We start from the raw sequence: 26,357 nt of genomic DNA, 5'->3' as shown, positions 1-26,357 counted from the left end.
TAAGTTGTAATTTTTTTATTGGAAAACAAATATACAACTTGGAATGGATCTGAGGCAAATTGTGCCATAAGCAGATTATTCTGAAAAGTAGTGGCTAAATAGAGTTTAAATAAGCATGGTAGATGAGAAAATGATTTTCTGGTACAAAAAATAGTGTATGAACTAGTACCTGGATAATACACCCGTTTTGCAATAGTGCAACTTTTATGTTTCATATTGTTAACTGTCAATAGTCCACGCAGAGTTAAGGCTCCACGTTTTAACAACATGCTAAGTTTCCTGAAGAAAGCTACTTTAACAAGCATAACCCAGATGTTCCCCCATTTGATCAATTCCTACAGACTTTAGATAGGCAGAAGGGCTTAAATATCCAAAGTAAGCCACATGCAACATTTGTTACTTCTGATCAATTTTTCCAAAAACTTGTCAGAACAATGACAGTAAGATAGAGGGAGAAAAAACATGGAATGGAATTCTAATTACTATACATGCATATTTTTGACAGTAAGGGAAAAAACCCTTTACAGATAAGTTACAAACAAAAGGCAAAAACAATTTTGTACAAGAAATTTAACACGTTCTGTACAATCTCTTCACTTTGCTGTCATCATTTGTACAAATTCTGAAAAGAAAAAGAAAGATGTATTAGTATCTTGCAAACCCTCTCATTACAAGTTGTCAAGACCCCTGTATTTACAGAGCTACTGTGCTAATGAATGTTTGAGATGCCTTTTGCGGGACAATGTTTGATGTTTTGCTATCTTTTCCACTCTGTTCCAAAAGAACCTGTTACCTGCATATCAACATATCATTTTCAGGAGCTGTAGTTCTGAATGTACTGGAAGTCAGCTTGTCCCCCTACACATAAGGGACATTTGTAGTATTGAGTCCCATAATGTTTTTAGGCCTTATCTTGCCTCAGATGGGAGTTAGAAAATGTTTGTTCCTAAGGCAGCCATAATTAAGTCTTCAGAAAGTTTGATCTGTCTTCAGCAAATGCGATTTCTGCTTTGAAAAGACTTCCCTCAATACTATTGCCCTTAGCACATTAATGGACTAGCCTGGACTATTGGGCAAAGGCAGCATTACCAGTCTCAAGAGAGGGAAATTAACCTGCCATGAAATAAAAACCCAAAATAACTAGCTTTTGCTTAATGCGTTTGCCCAGGAGAAGCTGCAATATGGCTCAATAAAGCAGCTGACAATTTAAGGTGCAACATGAAAAGCCAATTATTCAATTTTGTTCAACAATACATGTAACAAAGTTGTAATGAGACAATGGCTGAAAGTTGAAGTTAGACAAAGTATATGACAAATAAGCAGCACATTTGACAGCAAGGATAAATAGCTGTTGATTTTCCAAAGGTCATGATGAATTTTTAAATCCAGATTGGATGATTCTAAAAATAAGCTCTAGGAATTATTTTGGGAAATTCCTATGGCATGTATTACACAGGAGATTACAATAGTTCATTCTGACCTTAAAATCTATTAGTCTAGATCTCCTTGATCTAAGGAAGAATGTGCTCATGGGGGAAGTTTGAGCGCCTCTGAAGACATTAACTAGCATGCACTAGGGGGACATTAGCTAGTCAATGAGCAACAGAAGGAAGGAGCCACAAAGGCTGCTGGATGGCAGGAGAGGTGCAACAGATATCAGTTCCTAATTGTACGTGCTTTCTTCATATGCTGGACTAGTTTTCCTACTTCAGCTTTAAGAAATCCAATTATTGAAACAGCTTGCAGGATCTAGATTATATGGTAAAACATGACTGGTCCTGGCTACTGAAGTGTGATTAATATTAGACATCTTGCAAGGCAACTTTTTACTTGAGAGAAATGGAACCTTTTCTGTGAAAGTGTTTGAGATAAGGAGAGTACAAGAACCAGTGCTAGACTGTGTCAAAATGGAGATATCTGATTACTAGCAATTCGTATACAGAACTATATTTAATCTAAATGGGTGTTTGCTTATCCTCTTACATTGCAATATAAACTGGGAGTCGAATTTTTGGTACCAAAAATTGGAAGTCTACTTGAACACATTAAAGTAGCTTCACTCTGAAGCCAAATGCTTGCAAAGCTTAAGATGTACAGTAAGATAGCCAATCTTAGCTGACTAGAATGATTAAGGTCCATTACAGCTGAAGGATTTGAGGGTTTTTTAGTATCCATGAAGATCCTTTTGGTTGCCCTAGAGTTGAGCTAGAAATTATCTTTGGGCATGTGATTGACTAGGTTCTTTAAAATATATATAATTCCAAGGATAAAATGAAATCTTAACACTATCCAGCTTCATTCCAAGAACTACCACTACATGTGATCAAATACTCACATTTAAAGTTTCCATGGATTTACAATTTAGTCTTAGGATGCTAGAGAGTACAGAACACGTAAGAACACACACAAAAACATAAGAATGGCCACACTGGGTCAGACCAAAGGTTCATCTAGTCCAGTATCCTGTCTGCTGACAGTGGCCAATGCCAGATACCTCAGAGGGAGTAAACAGAACAGATAATTACATGATCCCTCTCCTGTCATCCATTTCCAGACAAAACAGAAGCTAGGGACAACATTCTTACCCATCCTGGTTAATATCTATTGATGGACCCAACCTCCATGAATTTAACAGAGTTCAAAAAAGAGCTAGATAAAGTCCTAGTTTTCACAACATCCTCTGGCAAGGAGTTCCACAGGTTGACTCTGTGCCAAGTGAAGAAAAACTTCCTTTTGTTTTACATCTGCTACCTATTGATTTCATTTGGTGATTCCTAGATCTTATATTAATGAGAACAAATAACTTTTCCTTACTTCCTTTTTCAACACCAGTCATGATTTTATAGACCTCTATCATATCCGCCCCTCCCCCCAACCTCACCCCATTGGTCTCCTCTTTTCTAATCTGAGAAGTCATTTTCTGAACCTTTTCCAATGCCAATATAACTTTGAGATGAGGCAACCACATCTGTATGCAGTATTCAAGATGTGGGCGTACCATGATTTTATATAAAGGGAATAAGATATTCTGGGTCTTATTCTCTTTTTTAATGATTCCTAATATTGTTTGCTTTTTTGACTGCTGCGGCACACTGAGTAGATTTTTTTCAGAGAACTATGCACAAAGACTCCAAGATCTCTTGATAAATTGTATGTATAGTTGGGATCCCCCTCTCCCATGTGCATTATGTTAATCAACATTAAATTTCATTTGCCATTTTGTTGCTCATTCACTTAGTTTGGTGAGATCTTTTTAAAGCTCTTCAATCTCTTTTGGCCTTAATTATCTAATAACACCTGCAAATTTTTCCATCTCACTGTTTAACCCTTTCTCCAGATCATTTGTAAATAGGATAGGTCCCTATACAGGCCCTTAGGGGACACCACAAATTATCTCTCCATTCTGAAATCTTACCATTTATTCCTACCCTTTGTTTCCTGTCTTTTATCCAGTTATCAATCCATGAACACATGCTTGGTATAAGCAGGCCACTGCTATACTATTCCATATAAAATTCTTTAGTTAAGTTTAGAGTTCTTGAGACTAATTTTAAAGACATTTTTTCAAATTGAAGACTGACCATTTTACTAACTTTGCAAGTTTAAGCAGTAAGATTTAACTACTGATAAAAAAGACTTCGATGGTCCTAGTATTGTTTTCAGATTGATTGTTTGCAGTTTAAATTGGTGCAGAAGTCAAATGCAAAAACTAGGTACAGTAACCAGGTAACTCAGCTACTCATTTTGTACAACATACTGGAAGGAGCTACTGTACTGTAAATCGGAACTGGCGTCCAGTTTCAGCCGCGGTTGAAACTGACCAGCAGCGGCTGAATCGGACACGCCTGGGGCAGAGCAGCTGGAGTGCTGCTGGGTTGGTCTGGTAGCGCTGACCCTTGGCGCGAAGGGACCAACCCAGCAGCACCTCAGCTGCTCTTGGGGACGCCTGGGGCAGAGCAGCTGGAGTGCTGCTGGGTTGGTCCCGCAGCGCTGCTCCTCGGCGCTACTGGACCAATCCGGCAGCACCCCAGCTGCTCTGCCCCAGGTGTTCAAGTCAGCCGCTGCTGAAACTGACCAGTGGCTGACTACAGGAAGCCGGAGGCAGAGTTGCTCTGCCCCGGGCTTCCTGGAATAAGCCGCTGATCAGTTTCAACAGCAGCTGAATCTGGACGCTTGGGACAGAGCAGCTGGGGCGCTGCCAAGTAGGTCCCCGCAGCGCCGCACCTCGGCGCTGCGGAGACCAACCCGGCAGCACCCCAGCTATCCCCAAATCAGCCGCTGCTGAAACTGATTGGTGGCTGATTCCAGGAAGCCCGGGGCAGAGCAACTCTGCCTCCGGCTTCCTGTAGTCAGCCACTGGTCAGTTTCAGCAGCGGCTGACTTAGGGACGCCTGGGGCAGAGCAGCTGGGGTGCTGCTGGGTTGGTCCAGTAGTGCCGCACCTCGGCGCTGTGGGACCAACCTGGCAGCCCCCCAGCTGCTTTACCCCAGGTGTCGGCGAGAAAAGCCTGGTCCGCTGGGGGGGAGGGGAGGGGGCGCACTAGCTGCGCCCTGGGGGAAGTGGGGAGGCGCTAGCTCCGTGTCTCCCTGGTCTGCTGGGGGGAAGCGCCCCCCGCGCTGCCAGAGGCAGCGACAGTGGGGGCGTCCCCCCGTTCGTAATTAGGGGTCCGACTTAAGTCGGACTGACGTAACCCGGGGACTGCCTGTATAGCTATTAGAGGGACTGGAGTGATTTAAACTGCAAATATACACAAATATTCTTCTCCATAGAATTCCTACATTATGAGAGATGTCTTCAAACCAGCTCTTGTAACTGCTGTAGCGAACACAACTTGACTTCAACTGAACATTTCAGGTCATCCTTATCCACAGGGTAGCTCCTCAGACCAGAAAACATCAATTGTTCTTATTAAAGCTTACCTTCATAGTTTACTTGACCATCACCATCAATGTCTGCTTCCCTAATCATTTCATCAACTTCTTCATCTGTTAGCTTCTCTCCAAGATTTGTCATCACATGGCGAAGTTCCGCAGCACTAATATAACCATTTCCATCCTAAAGAAAGTTGAAAACCTTTGAAGAGAATTCAGTATAAACTAAATAACCTCTGAATTTATTCTACATACACTACTCCTGGACAAGATTTAGGAGCTTCTCTAGAGGAAGCTAAAGAATTACTTACTAAATTGATCTCCCCCTCACATCATTTCTAGAGGACCAGTGCCCAGTGTCAGATTTGTTTTCTGTGGTTCTCAGCAATTCACAAGTTACTAGCCCTACATTTACTTAATATTTATTAATTAATATGTATATCTTACCAGTTATAATACAGGCAGTCCCCGACTTACGCGGATCCGACTTATGTCGGATCCGCAGTTACGAACGGGGCTCGCCCCGGAGGACACGGACTGCGGGACCTCGCGGTCCTGCCGCCCGTGTACTCCGGGGCTTTCTCCGCGTCTCCCTGGTCTGCAGACCAGGAAGACGCGGAGCAAAGCCGCGGAGAGGCTCGGGCAGCGGGGCAGCCCAGGCACACCTGGGCTGCCCGAGCCCCTCCGCGGCTTTGCAAAGCCTGGGGAAGCCAGCAGTGCAGGACAGCCCAGATGCCCCGCGGCTGTCCCGCTGCTGGCGTCCTCAGAGGCTTTGCTCCCCGTCTCCCTGGTCTGCTTGTCTCCAGCAGACCAGGGAAACTGGGAGCAAAGCCGCGGAGGACCCAGGCGGCGGGACCACGGTGCGTCTCGGTCCGCCGCCCGCATCTTCCTGGTCTGCTGGGGTGGGGGAAGGGGGGGCGCGCAGCTAGTACGCCCCCCCCATCCCCCCAGCAGACTAGGCTTTTCTCCAGACACCTGTGGCAGAGCAGCTGGGGCGCTGCCGGTTGGTCCCGCAGCGCCGCTCTGGGCGCTACTGGACCAACCCAGCAGCACCCCAGCTGCTCTGCCCCAGGCGTCCCCAAGTCAGCGGCTGCTGAAACTGACCAGTGCTGACTACAAGAAGCCCGAGGCACAGTTGCTCTGCCCCGGGCTTCCTGGAATCAGCGCTGATCAGTTTCAGCAGCAGCTGACTTGGGGACGCTTGGGGTTCTTAAGTTGATTCTGTATGTAAGTCGGAACTGGCGGTCAGTTTCAGCAGCGGCTGAATCTGGATGCCAGTTCCGACTTACATACAGATTCAACTTAAGAACAAACCTACAGTCCCTATCTTGTATGTAACCCGGGGACTGCCTGTATTCAAGAACACCTAAGTGATCTGTTTTTATTTTTATTCTATAAACGATGTAAATGCAGTAAATTCTTGCCATTCTCAACCACGCTTTGATATTGTACAATCTTAAGTTTGATGCCACTATTTGAATTTAAGCATCTTTTCAGACACTGGACTATAATAAAAAAAAATCCATGAGATACAGCCAAAATGTATAGCATCCAAATGCCTGTGAATTTATGGAATTTATTTTCCAGCTTTGAACTAGTAACCATTTAGATAGGCACTCAAGTACCTTACTGAAGTATGGTCTGAATTTTGTCTTCTGTGAAACTCCTGAAAGATCTCCAGACCATGTGTACACTGAATTTTATAACTTGCCGCCAAAAACAATCACTCCAAGTAGTTGGAGCAATTTCCCATGGACTAGAACCGAACGTATTTCCAGGCCTTCCATTTGTTATATGAAGGGGGATCATCCAAGTCCAAGAGCAGAAACTGTACTTATATATAATCTAATTGCTGTACAGGATTTCTAGAATTTGGAAAGTTAGCAGCAGGTGTTATTTGGAAGCAATTTTATTCAATCCCTTAGCTAACTTGCAAACCTTATACAACCCTTCAGTACCTTATCAAACACACGGAATGCCTCTCTAATTTCTTCTTCACTGTCTGTATCTTTCATCTTTCTTGCCATCATTGTCAGAAATTCTGGAAAATCAATCGTGCCATTGCCTGCAAGATAATTTTGTTATTAGTAATACATTTAATAAGTTTATTTTCAATTAACTGCTTCTTAGAAAGCTTACCATCAGCATCTACTTCATTGATCATATCCTGTAGCTCAGCTTCCGTAGGGTTTTGACCAAGTGATCGCATCACGGTTCCCAATTCCTTTGTTGTTATAGTACCATCACCATCCTTGTCAAATAATGAAAAGGCTTCTTTGAACTCTGACAAGACAAGACACCAGTCATTGGTTAGTTTTAATAATCATAGTTAAAAATGTACTGCTTGTGATCACTTGTTAGCATTTATGGTTTCTTGATTTGGATTAGACTCAGTATTCATTCTAAAAGACTTAAGGTGTGTCCCTTGAGAAAGGGATGTAAATTAGGTACGCTGATATTGCAAATGAAGCCAGGATTTGAATTTCCCCACGCTTCATTTGCATAATGGCAGCCGCTGCTTTTTTTTTTTTTTTTAACGGGGCATTTTTGGAAAAGCCTCTGGCAATTTAGACGCAGATCTTTTGAAAATAAAACCCTTTTTCGAAAGATCCTGTAAACCTCATTTTTTGAGAAGTACAAGATCTTTTGAAAAAAGGTTTTATTTTTGAACTCTCCGCGTCTAAATTGCCAGTTTTTTTTTTAAAGACCCATTTCGGGGAAAAGTGGCGGCAGCCATTATGCAAACAAAGCGCAAGAAACTCAAATCCCAGCTTCATTTGCAGTATCAACATATCTAATTTACGTCCCTTTTTTGAAAAGGGATGTAGTCTAGACATATCCTAAATCCAGCATTAATTAAAGTCTGAAGTGCATCATAGCAAATCTTAGAAAAAGCTCTTGAACATTTACTAGGGTAAATTTCACTTATAGCTGGAAACCCTAAATGGAATTCAATCCATTTTTACGAAATGAGAGGCCACCTCTGTCAGTAACTCCGCTAACTGAATGAGTTAAAAAAATAGAGCTAGTATGACACAGTTAGCTATAGATTAAAGTGTAGTATTAGAAGTGGTAACAGTCAAAATTAAAGTTTTTATGGAAATAGTTTTCCATATCTGTTTTGATTGGATCTACCATTAGAGTATAAAATACACTAACTTAGCCAATTTCTTAAGAGAATTTAAGTAGAACTACTTATGATCAAGGTAACATGCTTGCAGGGATTTTCCAAGTAAACATGTAGCTTTAACTCTAAGTTCTGTTGCATGCAATACTTGAAAAGCAGCAGGTTTAGGATGAAAAGTCACAGGAGCCTCACCTAAAGGAACACATTCTTCTAGAATATTTAATATCAGACTTCTCAAACACATGGTCAACCAACATTATAGCTGCACTTGATGCAAATCCAATGTTTAGCAATTGTGACCATCAGCACCCTAAGTCACTAATCTACAGGAACAATTTGAAAAATATAAACTAGACAGAATAAAAGATTGTGACTATTAGCAGACTTTTCATCTTCTGCTATAGATGAAATATCACAAGCTCTTTTATACATTAAAGTAGGCATTTATAGCTATCAGTCACAATATCCTAGACAAAAGTAGGGATGTAAAAAGTAATTTAAAAATGTAACCGTGTAACTGCTAAAAGTACTAGCAGTTACACGGTTATCAGCAGCCACTGCTGGTCAGGCTCCCAGGGTTAAGTGATACTGCAGAGTGCATAGCAAAGCTTCTCCGGGAGAAAGCCAACACAACAAGGTTAACCATTTATATCCCTAATCACAAGCAGCCTTTGAACAGCAACCTTTCATCCTTAAGTGAAAAAATTCAGAAGCACTTGGCTCTTGTACTATTTTACAATAGTTAGAACATAATAATGGCCATACTGGGTCAGACCAAAGGTCCATCCAGCTCAGTACCCTCTCTGCCAACAGTGGCCAATGTCAGGTGTCCCAGAGGGAGTGAATCAAACAAACAGGTAATGATCAAGCTATCTCTCTCCTGCCATCCATCTCCATCCTCTGACAAACAGAAGCTAGGGACACCATTCCTTACCCCTACTGGCTAATAGCCATTTATGGATTTAACCTCCATGAATTTATCTAGTTCTCTTTTAAACCCTGTTATAGTCCTAGCCTTCACAACCTCCTCAGGCAAGGAGTTCCACAGATTGACAAAGCGCTGTGTGAAAAACTTCCTTTTATTTGTTTTAAACCTGCTGTCCATTTGGTGGCCCCTAGTTCTTATATTATGGGAACAAGGAAATAACTTTTCCTCACTCATTTTCTCCTCACCACTCATGATTTTATAGACCTCTATCATACCCCCCCTTAGTCTCCTCTTTTCCAAGATGAAGAGTCCCAGTCTCTAATCTCGCCTCACATGGGACCCATTCCAAACCCCTCATCATTTTAGTTGCCCTTCTCTGAACCTTTTCTAATGCCAGTATATCTTTTTTGAGGTGAGAAGACCACATCTGTATGCTGTATTCCAGATGTGGGCATACCATGGCAATAAGGGCAATAAGATAGTCTCCATCTTATTCTCTATCCCTTTTTTAATGATTCCTAACATCCTGTTTTCTTTTTTGACTGCCGCTGCACACTGAGTGGACATCTTCAGAGAACGATCCACAATGACTCCAAGACCTCTTTCCTGATTAGCTGTAGCTAAATTAGACCCCATCATATTATATGTATATTTGGGGTTATTTTCTCTAAGTATAACCCCAATTTAACATGGATAGATGTAATTTGCCATGCTGTTACCCAATCACAAAGATCTCATCAAACTAAGTGAAGTTCTTCACAGTCTGCTTTGGTCTTAACTACCTAGCGCAGTTTAGTATCAGTTTAGTGTCTGGCAATCTGCACAGGCGCAGATTGCAACCTGGAAGAGCTGGGTTGGGGCGATCTACTCACCACAGGCAAGTAGACTGCATTATTTTCGAGCCCTGCTTACAAGTATACCCAAATATCAACTACATTCCCTGAGGAAGGTCAGTAAAATAAATGCTGTTTGGCTGTACAACCCAGTAATGAAGCAGTTTGAGTCCATCCCAATAAACACACAAGACACCCCACCTACTATTGGCAAGAGGCATCTGATTTAAACTCAAGTGAGGTTTGACTTTTTTTCACAGCATGAAACTAATTTGAGGCTTAATGGCTGGAATGCTGCAGATTCTACCAGCTAAATACAAGTTAACTACCTATTTAGGAAGGTGACCAATATCAACAGAGGAGTTCTCCAATCAAGCAAGTGCTGTCCACAAGAGGAATTAGGTCCCTTTATCATCATCCTGATCTAGAGATGTAGATTTTTCCTAAATTTCTCAAAAGTACTCCAAGAGTTCACTTCCACACACCTATCTGCAACAAGCACAGTAAGTTATGTTGTCACTTAAGTGACTCAGGCCACATGAACACTATGAGATATGGTTGACTATTACAGCCAATGTCTGGGAACCTGTTTTAGTGCACTTGAAGGTCTGTCTCGCCACTATGTGCAAAAATTCAACAGTTTGAAGTAGTGTCCCCCCATTAAGGAGACTGTCAATGACGGAGTGATACACTGTGGGTAGCTCTCACAGTGCCGGTGTTGCTTTGTTTTCTGGGTTATGCTCCCTGTGCACATTGGGGCCAAAGCTATACAGTGGGTAGTTATGGCTTCTTGTCAGCATCCCATAATACACTTGTCTACTCCATCCCCCCTTGCTTGAGATCAACAGAAACAGCCTTTTTGCACCCTTTTGGGACCTGGTTGCCTGCACAGACACCATAACAGTAGAAGTATGGCCCCCATTGTGGGTCCTGCTCTGCATCAAACCATTGTGATGTTGTCTACTTTGGTACCAAATAGTGCAATATTTCAAGACTGCAAACATAGCATGCCAGGAAGAGGACAAGCAGGACTCTCCACTGAAATGCCACGGTCTTGGGGGTCCCACCAGCGCACTGTATTCAGCAAACCTTTGCATTCAGCAAAATGGAAATGCAGCTGCCAATTGATCCCCTGAACACAGTGGAATGCTGATCCTGGTGCTGAGACACAGGCATAGGACTGGTGGGACTGACTGTATAGCGCTGCAGGGATGGGACGTTCAGCAGCGGCTGCAAAACTTGCGAATAAGAACATAAGAACGGCCGTACTGGGTCAGACCAAAGGTCCATCTAGCCCAGTATCCTGTCTACCAACAGCGGCCAGCACCAGGTGCCCCAGAGAGGGTGGACTGAAGACAATGATCAAGCGATTTGTATCCTGCCATCCCTCTCCAGCCTCTGACAGACAGAGGCCAAGGATACCATTTTATCCCCTGGCTAATAGCCTTTTATGGACCTAACCTCCATGAAATTATCTAGCTTCTCTTTAAACTCTATTATAGTCCTAGCCTTCACAGCCTCTTTTGGCAAGGAGTTCCACAGGTTGACTACACACAGTGTGAAGAAGAACTTTCTTTTATTAGTTTTAAACCTGCTACCCATTAATTTCATTTGGTGTCCTCTAGTTCTTCTATTATGGGAACTAATAAATAACTTTTCTTTATCGGCCCTCTCCACACCACTCATGATTTTATATACCTCTATCATATCACCCCCTCAGTCTCCTCTTTTCTAAACTGAAAAGTCCCAGTCACTTTAACCTCTCCTTATATGGGACCCGTTCCAAACCCCTAATCATTTTAGTTGCCTTTTTCTGAACCCTTTCCAAGCCAAAATATCTTTTTTGAGGTGAGGAGACCACATCTGTACACAGTATTCAAGATGTGGGCGTACCATAGTTTTATACAGGGACAGCAAGATATTCTGGGTCTTATTTTCTATCCCTTTCCTAATAATTCCTAGCATCCTATTTGCCTTTTTGACTGCCGCTGCACACTGTGTGGAAGTTTTCAGAGAACTGTCCACGCTAACTCCAAGATCTTTCCTGATTTGTAGTAGCCAAATTAGCCCCCATCATACTGTACGTATAGTTGGGGTTATTCTTCCCCATGTGCATTACTTTACACTTATCCACATTAAATTTCATTTGCCATTTTGTTGCCCAATCACTCAGTTTGGTGAGATCTTCTTGAAGTCCCTCACAGTCTGCTTCTGTCTTGACTATCCTAAACACTTTTGTATCATCTGCTGAATGGGCAAGGGCACTTTCACGGAACTTTGCAAATGGCTTTTCCTCCCCTGGCCCACCCTCAAGTGCAAACACACCCAAAGGAGACCCACTCTGACCGCAGAGAAGCATCAGTTGGGTTAACTTGGAGTGAGGAAATCTACAGCAGCGGCTGTTATACAATTAGCCAGGGCAATCCAAACCATTCTGAAGAGTAGTGACTCTGGGAAACGTGAAGACCCTAGGGGATGGCCGTGCTGCGAATCCATAACCTACCATGGGGCAACAAACTGCCCGCCCTCGCCTCCTCACCCCTCCCCCCCACAAAGGAGTCCATAAAGCCTCAGGGGTATTTCTCCATGGTGCTGCAGGTGCTGGTGGCTCACCAGGGCTGTTTCAGACAACGTGGGATGGTTGGGAAAGGTGCACACTACATACATCTTTAAGAACTTCTGCCTCTCCAGAAAGATGCATGCTGGAGCTTTTCCAGACTACAGAGTCAGAATCAGAAGGGAGAAAATAGTGATCCGTGGTGACTCCTTACTGCCCTGGCTCATGAAGCTGTACACAGGCAGCCTAGGTCTCAGGAATAAGCAGTTCAGCCAGACTGAGCAAGAGCAGAACGGTGGCTGAGTGCTTTGGGGCATTTAAATGGAAGGTTTAGGTGTCTGACTAGGATGGACCTCAGCAAATACAACATTCCCTTTGTGGTGGGAGCCTGCTTCATAACCTTTAGGCGAACAAGGGGGAAGTTATCTAGCAAGGGAGTGGGTTGATGCAGAGCACAGAGCCAGAGACTGAGCAACCAGACACCAGAATGATAGTGAGCACAGCGTAGGACAGTTGAAGCCAGAAAGGCTTTGAAAAAGTGTTATGAATGGCCAGTTTCGAGAGTCATGCACATTATTCTTAATGAGGTGCCCCTGCACTCAGTATGTTTGCCTGTAATCCCCCACACTTTCACCACAATACAAGCAAGAGACACTTGTTCAGATATGCATTTTTATTTAGTAAAGAAAGCAGGGACAGAAATGAAGCCCATGGTGGGAATCCAAAAGAGGCGAGGGGTGCTCAAACACAAGGAAATCATTTTGCCTCCTAAGGCCCTGCAGACTGAGTACGAGGCTGCCCTTAAATCACTGACCTTCCCCCTCCCCCCACCCTCATGTCCTGGGGCCTCAGGGGTACAGGCTATGGAACTAGGGGAGAAGGAAAGTTGTTGTGCATAGGGGGTTAGGCTCTCCACCAGACAATTCCCTGTGTTATTCCTTGCAAAGAGCAGGAGTACCAAAATAAACTTCAATGGTCCTTAGTGTCAACAGAACAGCCTTGGTAGTATAGGGCAATATGTTGCAAGCTTATTCAAGGGCCCTCACTCATTTTACTACAACCTAATGACACCAGTTGGAAAACTGAAATGTAAGCATCTTGATTGTCCTACCAGATTTGAACCACATATGCATGTGGGCTTAACATACACATATATAATGCACATGGCTATTCAAAGCACAAACAAGTTGTGATAGTCCCTACCCTGAAAAGCTTGCCATTTAAATCAAGTGGGCAAACAAAGATGTTAACTTAGAAGGCAGTGGAAGAGGTTTACAGTCATGAAGGGTATACCTGCACTTAAAACACCAACCATGCAGCTAAGGAACTAGTAATTCTGTGTACATCAGAGGCCCTAAAATTAAGAGGCTTGCCCCCTACATGGGTGCAGAGGTACATGGCAGTGCAGCAAGATAAACCAGCTTCCATGGGGGAAGGGAGAACAGGAAGTGAGCACCTAGACCTGGCGCCCCCTCTCCCCAGGCTTGGAGCAGCTCTGTACACATCAAGAGGCCCAGCCCCTTGTATCCTTACCCTGCCCACAACACCCCATGCTAAACCGCTCCTGACTCAAAGCAGAAGGTAGGGGAGACACATAAGCAGGGGAAAAAAGAGCATGACCCTGGTGTAGACATGACCTACGCCACCAGGAGGGGATTCTTCCCCAGTACAGTTAGAGCACCTGAGAACCAGTAGTTGGTCAATGGAAGAATTTTTCAGTTGACCTACTGCTAATTGACACAAGTAAGCTGATAAGGCTCTGTGTAATTAGGTGTATATCCCTAAGCACTACAGAGGGGAAGGGGGTCAATCTAATTTTCTAGTGCAGACAAACCCTAAGTCTCCTCCCCTACAGAGGAAATATGAAAAGCCATCAGGATGCTTGCAGAACTGGCCAACTTCCTACCTAGAATAAGTGCATTTTAAAGAGTTTATTTTCATTTATTTTTCTTTTGTAATTTAAGTATGAGCATTCATAAATACTACCTTTAAAGGCTAAAGGTAAAGAAGTTCTTTCATTTAAGAAATTGATCTTTCCTTGTCTCAGTTAAAAGAACTCAATTTTTTGGTAACTGGGCTCTCTCATCTTTAATACTGAGATCTAAAGATAGAGATCTTCAAGCTCTAACAGTGTGCTTACACAACCACACTTCTGTACAGAAGAGTTTCTCATTTGGCTAGAAATCCTGTACTGGCTCTTCAGTAGTATGATAATTTCATGCCCATGTAAAGAGAGCTTTTTCTTGCATTAAGTACATTTTGTAAAGGAATGCTGTGATGTCACAGAAATACCAGCTGTCTCCTGCACAAAAAACACACACTAGAAGGGTGCTCTCAATAGATAAAATTTTCAAAGTTAATCCGTTTCAATTAAGTTGTGTCTAGTCTTTTGAGAATTAACAAAATTAAAAAGATCCAAAACACCTCTAGATCCATTTCTTTTTCTGGGTGCACCAATAGAAGCTGTTACGAATACGCACGCATAATCAAACTTGGCAGACAAAGTGATGCAGACTGAACACACTGTGTTTTGTATGCATTACAGAATAAGTAATTTGACATGACTGGCATAACAGAACCTCAGACAGTATCATGTTAAGTTATAGGATTGATCTATTTTTCAAACTCAGTGGGGAGTCAATACTCTAATACACAAGTCTCAAATTGTCCTGTTTTTCCACTTTTAGACTTCAAGCCACGAGGCAACCACTGTGCGCCAATCTAGTCACTGGGCTTTCAAGGTTTGCACTACCCCAAAACAGGGTCAGACACTGCACTTCCTGTGTCTCCACAGCAGTTACCAGCGCAAAGACTATGACAACGGGACAGAGGGCTACTAAGACTTATTTTAAGCAACCAGTAAAGTTGTTCTAAAGCCCTTTGAAAGTGGTAAGATGTCAACAGCTATCTGTAAAAACCGGATGCTGAATTACAATGGCAGTAAGACCAGTCTATCTATTCTACAGGTATTGGATAAGCACTGGACTTTTATTTTGGGAGTGCATAAGGCAGTTTAACTTCCAAAAGTTTACAATCATTTTCAGACTTCAGTATATACACAATACTGTCCCCGTTGCTCTTCAGTTTGGGAATAGTGCTCTAAAAATGCTGAGAAGATATCCAATGGTTTTAAAGTATGAACTGTGCTAGGAAAGATGTTACATGCATCTAAAAAATAATCTGTTTGAACACAGAATTAATGCTCAAGAGCAAACATATATAGCAATGATTTGTTTATAATTGGGAGCCTGGTAAGATTAGACTTAGGTATTTATTTTGAACACACTAAAACTTAGTTAATTCTAATGCCACTTAAATATAAACTAGCTGGGCATAATCAAGATTTGTCAGTAACTATTGAAACAACGTTCCCATTCAAACATCTGAGTTCTCCATAGCTAGATAAAACCCACTATTGTAACAGTGGAAGACTTACAAATCAGTTAAGTTAGAGTTAGTTCTTTTGCAGAAGTAGCAATAATAAGGATAGCCACCTACCACTCCACTCCCATACAGGCAGGTATGCAACATTTATCTCAGGATGTGGGGGAAATTTAGTCTCTTGATCATACTTTAAGTTCTCTCACACCTACACTCACTTTAAGAGCATACCAGCATTAAAAGCAAGAAGTCTCCACATGTAAGATGTCACTCCTGTTTTAACTGGGGAAGCTATACTATTATGCTAAAGCAAATTAAATACTAGTTCTTACGCTATCTTAAATATACAAATGAGCAATAGTTAAGAGGCAACTAAGACCTGTTAAGCAATTACCAATAGGCAGAATTCTCAGAGTGCATGACATCTTACATTTGATATCTACAATGAGAATGACAAGCTTGATTTCCTTTCAGGGTGAAAAATACATAGTATTACTTTTTAGGGACACTTAAGTTAGATCTTTTTACGGACCTTAACATTAAATAATTTTGTAAATGTGTACACTAACTTCATTTAAACAGAAACCACTTCAAGAAGGGGGAGAGGTGGCACACCCTTGGTTCCAGCACCTATGTTTAGAGACATTTAACTTGCTCGTTAATTATGACTTGCCACAAACTAATATTAAATCAATTCAGTGAAGTCTCAAATGTAGGTTTAACAACAGCACCTCAAAACTCACCTGCAATCTGCTCTTCTGTCAGTTGATCAGCCTATAACAGAAAACAGTATTATATTCCAGTAAGACAAAAATGAACAGATTTGTAATAAAACTTTTCAAAAAAGTATATTGACAGGTAGCTGAGCCATGGTGCATTTCGCATTTCAGTGTCCCAGCTCAGTCTTAAAGCTACAAGAACTTATTCAAAAAATAACCTGCAACTTTAAAATTACAATACACATCTTGACTACTGCAGGACTAGTCATCAGCTTATCTACTAGGTTGTTAAAATGCCATCCAGTACTGACCAAGTATTGAACAGGCCTGAATACAGAGCAATTAAGTTAGGTAAGACCCTTCAGACAACTACTAGTCTCTTGAGCCATCCAGTTTATTCCTGACAGTGTTTAGAAGTATAACCATAACAGTAAAGACCTAGGATTTAGTCTCATGTTTTGTGTAAATGTCAGTTCTTAAGCAAGTCCCATGATAAGTTCAGATGCAGACTAATGCCTGCTTTGAAGAGAATCCCAGTAAGTCACTAAAATACAGTGTTTCCTAAAACAAGTAATGTGTCTGTTGAAAGTTTTATATGGAAGTCTGGTGATCAAAACCAATTTGTACTGAAAATAGTGATATGTGTATTCAAAAGATTAGCAGATTCTCATCTGACAAGTTTAATTCAAAGTCTTACATTTTTATTTTAATATCCTTTGACTCTTGCTGACTTAGGCAATATAAAAAACCCATTTGCTGACTTAGGCAATATAAAAAACCCATTTAATTCGTCAACTGGCCCAATGTAATGTTTAACCAGTTAACCAATTAAAGGAATGATGGGTCCTGCATACAGCGGGCCTGCAGAAGCCCCTACCAGTTAACTAGTGGGCTTGCCGGTTTGCCATTCACATTCCTACTTGGTAGCTCATTTATACTGTAAAACAGCCCCTACAATTCTGCACCACTACTAATTTAGTGATGCACACCTATAAGCAGGGCTCGACAAATGATGCAATCTACTCGCCAGTGGTGAGTAGACTGCAACCTGGAAGAGCTGGGTTTGGGCCATCTGCGCATGCACAGATCACTGGACAGCGCACCTGGCGAATGGGGCTCATCGTGGTTCGGCAAGCCCTGCCTATAAGCCTTCAATTAGTTTTAATGTTAGGGCCCTACAGCTTGACAGCAGCAAGGACCGAGGCATTAAAGACTATTTAAAATAAGTTATCCTTCTGACAGAATGCAATGGTATGAGGAGCTCAGTCATTTTCAAGTCTAGGCAGGGCTGGATTTCCCATTAGACGCAGGGCCTATGAAAAAGTTTAGCCCTCCTCCCCCCCCCCAAACAAAAACAAAAACCCCTCATAACTGACTCATAAGAAAATGTCCAACACAAACTTAATTCACTCTTTAGTGAAACATACAAGTATAACAAAATTAAGTATTTAATTTGCAAATGTTAGCAAAATCACAGACTTTATCACTCAATGCCATCTCTCAATTGAAAGTAGTACAAGTGAAGATAGTCATTTCCATCCCATGGTAGACTCAAGAGTGTTCTTTATACATTTTAACTCTGCAAAGAGCACTCCCCTTCACAGTTTGTGCTCAAGATGGCGAGACATTCTGAAAGCAATGTTGACACTTGAAAACTTGTCACCAACTTGTCTGTTATTTGTGCTCCGACCGTTTCTGCCACAGATTATTTCTCTGAATACATACATAAGAACAACAAAAATTAATCTGTAAACACTTGTTCAAGATCTGATGGATAGATATTGACTAATGTTCTTGCTCTATAGGCAACTTCATCTCTGGACATCGATCTATCCACGAGAAGACTGAACCTTTCATTTAATGTGGCATATGCTGCTCCTTGTCTGGCCATCTCAACAACAAGTTCATCCTTGATAAGATAGACACTGAAATTTGTCATTGGCACTCAAATCCAGGACAGTATTATTACCCATACAGACTTCATCCAAAAATTTCTGTTGTGTGGTCCCATTGTACTAGGATGGTGAGAGATCTTCGGCAATTGTCTCAAACACATGAAATTTGTCACAGGTTTCACAAAAGTGCTCTAAAAGACCCTCATATAAATTCATCACAGTTCACAACTCAAGGCCAGTCTTCTTAGAGCTTTATTCACAAGATTAATTTTTGTAGTATGTCATTCCAAATGACACACATCAAAGCTCTCATACTGATCTAGCTTAGTCAGTGACTGCCTCATGAACAGCTGTCGGCAGCTGTTGATCACTTTCAGCTCTCTCTCAAAGGCTGATGAATTTCAGAATAGTTCACAAAGTGTTCTGGTGGCATTGCTCCATGTTCTTTGTACAACACAGGTATTTTGCTTCATGTTTAGACCACCTGTGGGATGAAGCTGAGAAGAAAGTAACTGCAAAAATCTCCGAAAAATTGACTGCTGCAGGGCAACACTCCACAGCAGCTGATCCAACCAAATTCAGACTACAGGAAGCACATGGAACCCATACAGCCAAATGGTTAACTTCAGAACCCCTAAATAAACACCACTCATATTGCTGGCTTTATTCATATCACTGACATGCAGGCTTGCAATATCAATGCCATCAAGGTTGAGAATATCCTGCAAAAAAATTGAGTGAATATTTTCCATCATGCAATGGTGATGAACTGAAGAAATTACTCAACCTCATTTCCATCACTGAGTATATAACAAAACACTTATTAGTCTCACTGATCAGTTTACTGAGATCAGATGAATCTATATTGATTCCACTTCGCCTTCTTGATTTCAGATATTTGTGCCATAACATTGAGCCCCCAATAAATCAATACATTCATCCCATACAGTTTTGAAAGATTCCCTCTTCCTGGATTTCCATGTCGGAATAAAATTCAGCTAGAAGTTCAATGCAACTGAAGGAGCTCTATTGTTAGGGCAGCCATGCAATTCAATGTCCCCACAAAAGACTAGTCCTTGTTCAGCAAGGAATTTTATTACAGCAACTATTCCCATGAGCACTTCGATCCAGTATGTACATGATCTTATATCTTCTTCAGAGGTGGGTCAATTCTGGTAGACTATGCGCCAAGATGACCCTTCAACTGCTCATGAGAAGTAATTCTAGTGACTGCATTTGCCCAATAAGCAAAGCCTGTTATAAATTCATTAGAGTACTCATTGTCACAGAAAAGTTTGTATATGTAGCAATGCATTTTACCAGTTGAAGGAGAATAAGCAAGCCATTCTCTTTGGACAGTTTCCCTATTTGCCAGTCACCTGAAAAAATATTCTTTCCGTGCAGCTCTCTTTTACCAAATTGTCTACCTAGCAATGAGAAAGCTGAATCCAAGTTATGGGAAGGTGTATTTTCCGCAAAATATTTTATGAAACGGAGTCATTTTCCACTCAGCTGGGACACAGTATGTTTCAAAGTTGAGAGAAATTGAGAATTTTTTTAGTCGCATCACCACATCTCCTGCCAGTGTTGTCACTGTCACTTCTGAAGTAGCGGCGTGACTGATCCTGACTTGAACCTTCAAAATCAAGTGAGGAACACCACCACGCAGTGTCAGTCTGTTTCAACATGTTCTAGTCTGTTTTCAACATGTTCTGCAGGTTTGTCTTCCAGGTCTGATGTTCATGGACCAATGGGAAAACTTGCATTGTCACTCCTCGTATCTTCTCATGAAATTCAGCAAAGAAACCCTCCTCATCTGTTTTAAAGCTGACTCCTTTTGCTTTACATATCCAGATTCATGCCTCCTCTTGTATCCATCTGACATTCAATCCAATTCAAAAGGTATCCTGAAAATGTTAAAAAGAGAAACTTGAACTATAAGTTAAAGATGTCAAAATAATGACCAGACAAGCAAAACAAAGATTAATGAACAAAATGTGTTACAAGAGTTGACATCTGCAAATCAACAAGAACTGCCAACAACTTTAGATAAATTTTCTATTTACAATTTTTTAATTAAAATCTGTCAAGTAGTTTAGGAGATGAGAGACTTGACAGATGGCTGGATGGATGCATGGACAAACAAAGGCATGACATCTATAATCTGTAATAGTCACAATCAATTCTGGGATGCTCAAAACTTATTTATATTAAAATCTCAATAGAAAATAATTATGTATAAATTATGTATAAATTTAAAATACAAGGACAAACTGGCCATTTCATTATGTGTTGCCATGTGGAAACAAATTTATAAACCAGCAAATGATACTGAACACAGCAAATGAATACTTAACTATATTACATAATAAAATAAAAAGTTTCTTACCTTTTTAATATTGGTATCTCTTCAAACAGTCCTTTCCAAGTATTTTTATCAAGTCTAAACAAACAGCCTCTCACTACCTTAATTACTACAGTGTTTGCATTTCACAGTTGTGTTTCAGAAACTCTAGGCTACCAAAGTTCCCAATAAACCATATGGCCACCCAGCTGCTTAATGAGCCCCACCCAGGAGTTCAAGGCTGTCCCCCCACTTCAGAAGCTCAGTGCTAGAGACTGGGGAGAACAGTAGGGATGGGACATAAAGGAGGGAGGGGACATAAAGGAGGGAGTTAAGTGGATTGGGGGCAAGAATCAGAAGGAGGGGAGTCTGGAGTGTCCTGTCTCTTGGCTGGGCAGCCTGAAGACGACTAGTTTAATTACAGCACCTGTGTTTGGCTGAAGTTTCATCACTCATCCAGCCTACACAGCTAGGGAGGGGGAGGACAGCAAACTGCATGGAGGTAGGTGGGGAAGTAGGGAGTGGGTAGGTGCTGGTGGAGAGCGAGTTTGTACTGTCCCCTCCTGTCCTGACTCCCAGCTAGTACCTGTAACTCTATGAAGCAGGATTCTATCCCTTGCCCCCAGCTAGGCAGGGGCCAGTGAAAGTGAAAACAGAATACATAGGAGTAGGTGCTGGTTTCTGCTGGGGAAAAGTTTGTTTGGCATGTCCTGACTCACTAGTGGGGGAGGAGGAGAAGGGGTACAGTAAGGATGTAATAGTGTAGTCAAAACCAATAAAAAAGGCTTATCAGTCAGTTAATGCTATAGACTACACAAATTCCCTCCCCCAACCCAAGTAAATTTTTTTTTAGCAGGTTGGCTAGCAGCCTGGCTCAGTTGCAGGTCCAGGGCCTACCCCTGCTATCAGATAGCATCTTGACTAGTCAATCTCCTGCCCCCTCCCCAACCCACTGCCCATGCTGCCTCTATAAAAGAGGCAGCAAAGGGGGGGGGGGGGGGAAGAGAGGGGTACTTCAAAGTGGCAGCGCTGCACAGTGGAACTACCACTTTGAAAAGCCGCCTGGGGGTTTCAAAGGGGCAGCTGCTACACAGCTGATCCGCAGCTGCCTCTGTGCCATTCAAATGGGCAGCCTGGAGCCCAGTCCCCAGCTGATTGGGATTTCAGGGAAATGCCACATGGAGGGGAGTCTCAGCTGACCCTGGGCTCCACACAGCACTTCCCCAGATGACCCTAGGTTCCAGGGATGTGCAACATGCAGCATTTCCCAGAACCCGGGTTCAGCTGGGGACTCCCCAGCTGACCCTGGCTCCTAGTAGCATACAGTTTAGCATGGAGCCCAAGGTCAGCAGGGGATTGTGAGTCTCTCCCGCCCCCTCCTCCTTCTGGGCTCCATGGTTGGGGAGACTTGTTCATTTCAAAGCAGGCACTCCCATGCAACCCAGAGTCAGAGGAACTTCCCGCTGGCCCCAGCTGTACACAGAGCTCTGTATTCCTCCTTTGAAATGTAGAAGAGCCCCAATACACTTCAAAGGAGTAATGTGGAAGTGCCTATCCACTAGTCAATGGAAATTCCATCGACTGGTCAATTAACCACATTTTAACATCTTTAGTTTAGTGTGCCATTCAAAGCACACTACAAAACAAACAATACCTTCCCTGTTATAGCTCAACCTGACTGGAGCACATGTACCACATTTCTGTCAGATGATTTATACCCAGTAACCACACCACAGAGATTGAGCTATGAGAGTTTCACTCACTAGTGAAGAGCAAAATCAGTACCTATGGGATTTCTAAAGCCTGTTTGCTAAAGTCCTGACTCCCCCAATCAAGATGACCAAGTATATCCCACCTCTTAAAGTGACCCATGCAAAATCATCCCTTTATCCTGCTCATGACAATACTTAAAGTGAACATAAGTTTTTGAATGAGGGGGGGGAACTGTCTATTGAGGTCTCAGATGTATAGAAACAGAAAGTTAAAAAGTGCAATAGAACAGGACTGAACAAACACCATTGTACTTCTGAGTGTCCAGTTCTGCAAGGACCCATGCAAAACAGCAACTGAAAATAGAGTCAGCAAGTCTGCTCCTAGTTGTTCCTATTAGCCACTCAAGCCAATAAAGCTGAGAGGCATAAAGCAAATGATATGCCTTCAGCTGTGACGGCTAGTAGCATCTCTAAAAGTAGCTCACTCCAAGAAAACTTTTAGTAAGCTCCCCAGTGCTCAGTATATACAGACCATAGGTTATTCACACCTTACTTCATAACACCTGCTTACCTATCAACTTGTTCTGAAGGTATGATCTGCCCACACTCCTAGGATAGTTTCCTACACCACCAATTATAACTGATTCATGCACAACTTGATTAGCCTCCTCCACTTCTAACTTTTCTTCTAAAATAGTCTTTTAAGGAGCATTGCTTAAGTTGATCTGTGTAAAAAAGGGATGATTTGTTTCTATCAATTCAATACACCTCCAAATTTAGTCTTTCAATGCATGTTCAAACATTATTGCCTTAAAGTTTTGTTCGGAGTTTACGATAAACTATTCTGTATCATTAGGTTAAGTCTTGTTAGGCATTCAATATTAGGTTGATGAACTGCAGGTCTATCTGATCAGGTGATTAAAACAGCAAGTAGAGAATTTAAAACAAAGACCAACTAATTATACAGTCAAACTCATGAACAGTATATAGGAAGGAGCATGGCGGAAAGGGATCTAGGGGTCACAGTGGACCACAAGTTGAATATGAGTCAGTGTGATGCTGTTGCAAAAAAAGGAAATATGATTCTAGGTTATATCAACAGGTGTGTTGTAAGCAAAACTCGTGAAGTCATTCTGCCACTCTACTCTGCGCTAGTTAGGCCTCAGCTGGAGTACTGTGTCCAGTTCTGGGCGCCACATTTCAAGAAAGATGTGGAGAAATTGGAAAGGGTACAGAGAAGAGCAACAAGAATGATTAAAGGTCTAGAGAACATGACCTATGAAGCCAGGCTTCATGAACTGGGCTTGTTTAGTTTGGAAAAAAGAAGATTAAGGGGGGACATGATAGCGGTTTTCAAATATCTAAAAGGGTGTCACAAGGAGGAAGGAGAAAATTTGTTCCTCTTGGTTCTGAGGACAGGACAAGGAGTAATGGGCTTAAAGTGCAGCAAGGGAGGTTTAGATTGGACATTAGGAAAAAATTCCTAACTGTCAGGGTGGTCAAATATTGGAATAAATTGCCAAGGGAGGTGGTGGAATCTCCCTCTCTGGAGATATTTAAGATCAGGTTGGATAGACATCTGTCAGGGATGGTGTAGACGGAGCTTGGTCCTGCCTTGAGGGCGGGGGGCTGGACTCGATGACCTCTTGAGGTCCCTTCCAGTCCTATTATGCTGTGATATGCACCCCCTAGAGGAACAGCTATAATTAGGGATGTTTGATTAAATTTATCAACTAATCAATAAGGGGGAACCACAGCAGGGTTAGTTCCCCATTCATGCCCAGTCCCAGATGCTTCACTTCTGCCTTTTAATGTATTAATAAGCTGAAGCACAGCATCTGAGACTGGGCACAAGCCAGGAGTCAGTTCATCTCCTGGCTCATGCCTGGGTCCCTGCTAACCCCCTGCACCTCACATAGTGCTGGGAGGGTGGGGGGAGCCCAGAACCAGTTTTTAAGCCAGCTCCTGCTCCCCACCTAGCTGCCTCCGATAGCAGCAGCAGGGAGGAGGGGGATAGGAACAACTAATCGAGGTACTAGTTGACTATCTGATAAGCTTATTGACTAGCCTCTTCTATCCCTAGCTGTAATATTAGCTGAGTCAAACAAGAGCACTAGCCATCCTGTGCAGGCCATTAACAGTTTACACTAGTTGCATAGCAGGCAGTGAAAAGGAACCAAATTAAGGGGGGGGGAGAAGAGAAATGAAGTTAAGCAAGTCACAGAATTAAATGCCATCATATTCCAGAACTTGCGTTTAGGTCAAACACCTGTTAACCATAACTAGTGTTGACAGTCATGCTGCTAAGAAGCACAGAATCAGAATCAGCAACAAGATAGCTGGATTGGTCATATGAACCTGAACGAGGTATCTGCCGCCAGAGCCTGTGCTGTGGGAAAACCATTTTGCTTGCAACTTGAGTATTAGTCATTCACAAATTTTACCAAGTTTGGTCTGTTGGCGCTGACCACAGCCATGCTGAAGATGTCACCACCACTTCACACCCATTTCTATCTTCAAGGACTTGGCTTACAACCTAAACCAATTTTAGTTTGGTAGAAAACAACAGGCACTCGCAAGCATGAAAGTCTTTAATCTGGAGCCTTGTTACATGAGCCCGTCCCCACCCAAGGGGATGATCGTTACGCCTTGGCCCGGACCCCCGAAGACAGATGCTGAGTGGAGAAGGGCTCCGTGTGGCTGCAGAGCTCGGCTGCCTTTAACCCGAAAGCAGCACACGGGGCTCGCCGGCGTTGCTTTCGGAGACAACCCGCTTCGCTGCGCAGCCCCGCGCTCCAGGCGCGCCGAGAAGCCCCGTCCTGGGGTGGGGACCAAACGCTCCGGGGCGGACTCGGCTGGGCTCCCGGGCTAGAGACAGGCAGCGCCCGCCACCGAGCGGGAAGCCGCCCCCGACCCGCAACTAATCCCGCGCCACAGCAGCCGGGGCGAGCGCCCGCAGAAGAGGCTCCCGGCGGGAGCTGCCGGCCGGTGAGCGCGCGTCCGAGCCCGGGGCCAGAGGGTGCGGGGAGGCGGCCTCGCCTCAAAGCCGCAGCGCTCGGCGGTGCCTTGCGAGCGCTCGGGCCAGCGCCCCCCAGGTCCGGCCAGGGGCGCGGCTGCTGCCCCAAGAAACCGTTACTCCCCCTCCCCCGGGAAGCATCATGGCGCGCGCAGCTCCGGAGCTGACAGTTTGAATTTTGAACCGGCACCGGCGGGAAGGCCGCGCGCGAGTCGCCTCCCGCCCCCCGACTCCACCGCCGCCCCCATCCTGCAGCCGCCCCGCCAGAGCGAGCCGGGGCCTGGCGCTAGCCCGGGGCAGCCGCGCACTCACCATGCCGGCTCGGCCTGGCGGCGGGGCGCAAGCTCCAAGGGCTGCAGCTGGGCTCTCTCTGACCGACCGCTACGCGGCTCGCCTTGCACTGAGCCCGGCCCGCCGGCAAACAGTGCCTCATAAGCCTGCTCACTCCCCTCCAGGATCGCTCCGCGTCGCCCTCCTCCACCCGCCCCAGCAGGCCAAGTAGAAACGAGATCCGTCACGCTCCCCTCTTAAATACAAACCCTGCCCACGTCCCGAATGTGTCCGCAGGCCCTGCCCCGGCCCTAGCAGAGGGAAATCTCAGACACGGAGGAAAGGGAGGACCCCTCTTGGGGAAACGACGGGACTCGGGAGCATGGCGCTACTTTTCCTGGCGGAGGAGCATGTAGTGTCAAGAGAATAAAGAAGGGTGCCGATTGGTCGGCCAGCACCCGCAATGCGTCACTCCGGACATGCACAGTCTGTGCCGGAGCGACGCCCTTCTCCCGGGGCGCCGCCTGGGGGCGGGGCGCAGGGCTCACATTGGCGGGCGCCGAGCTGGCAGGCAGAGGGAGGTTCTGGCACAGGCGGAGCAGGGCCAGCTGGGCCCTTGGTGACTGCATTGCGGCTGTGCACCTGCCTCCCCGGTGCAGTGGCTCTGCTGTGTGGGCTCCTTTCCCTTTCCTTCGCAGAGAAGG

At 43.7% G+C, this 26,357-nt stretch overlaps 1 protein-coding gene across 3 annotated transcripts; it reads right to left on the bottom strand.

Annotated features, from left to right (window-relative positions):
* On the bottom strand, positions 1–25,849 carry LOC102456795 (calmodulin-1). Of its 3 annotated transcripts, XM_075925398.2 has the most exons (7): positions 25,696–25,823; positions 22,939–23,092; positions 16,441–16,471; positions 7,011–7,154; positions 6,830–6,936; positions 4,920–5,055; positions 1–622 (listed from the first exon to the last, which is right to left on the bottom strand). In XM_075925398.2, exons 4-7 carry the CDS (start codon positions 7,078–7,080, stop codon positions 594–596), a joined length of 342 nt encoding a protein of 113 aa, XP_075781513.1. In that variant the 5' UTR covers positions 7,081–7,154; positions 16,441–16,471; positions 22,939–23,092; positions 25,696–25,823; the 3' UTR covers positions 1–593. The 3 variants fall into 3 exon arrangements, with proteins under 3 accessions (XP_075781513.1, XP_075781512.1, XP_014430289.1); XM_075925397.2 differs by lacking the exon at positions 22,939–23,092 and having other exon boundaries at positions 25,696–25,849; XM_014574803.3 differs by lacking the exons at positions 22,939–23,092; positions 25,696–25,823 and adding an exon at positions 17,896–19,982.
* Between the last annotated feature and the right edge of the window lie 508 nt (positions 25,850–26,357).

Source organism: Pelodiscus sinensis, chromosome 3 (genome assembly GCF_052426305.1).
Source record: "Pelodiscus sinensis isolate ZL-2025 chromosome 3, ASM5242630v1, whole genome shotgun sequence".
Classification (NCBI taxonomy): domain Eukaryota; kingdom Metazoa; phylum Chordata; order Testudines; family Trionychidae; genus Pelodiscus; species Pelodiscus sinensis.
Note: the sequence above shows the minus strand (reverse complement) of the source record. Positions and strands in the feature narration are given on the sequence as shown.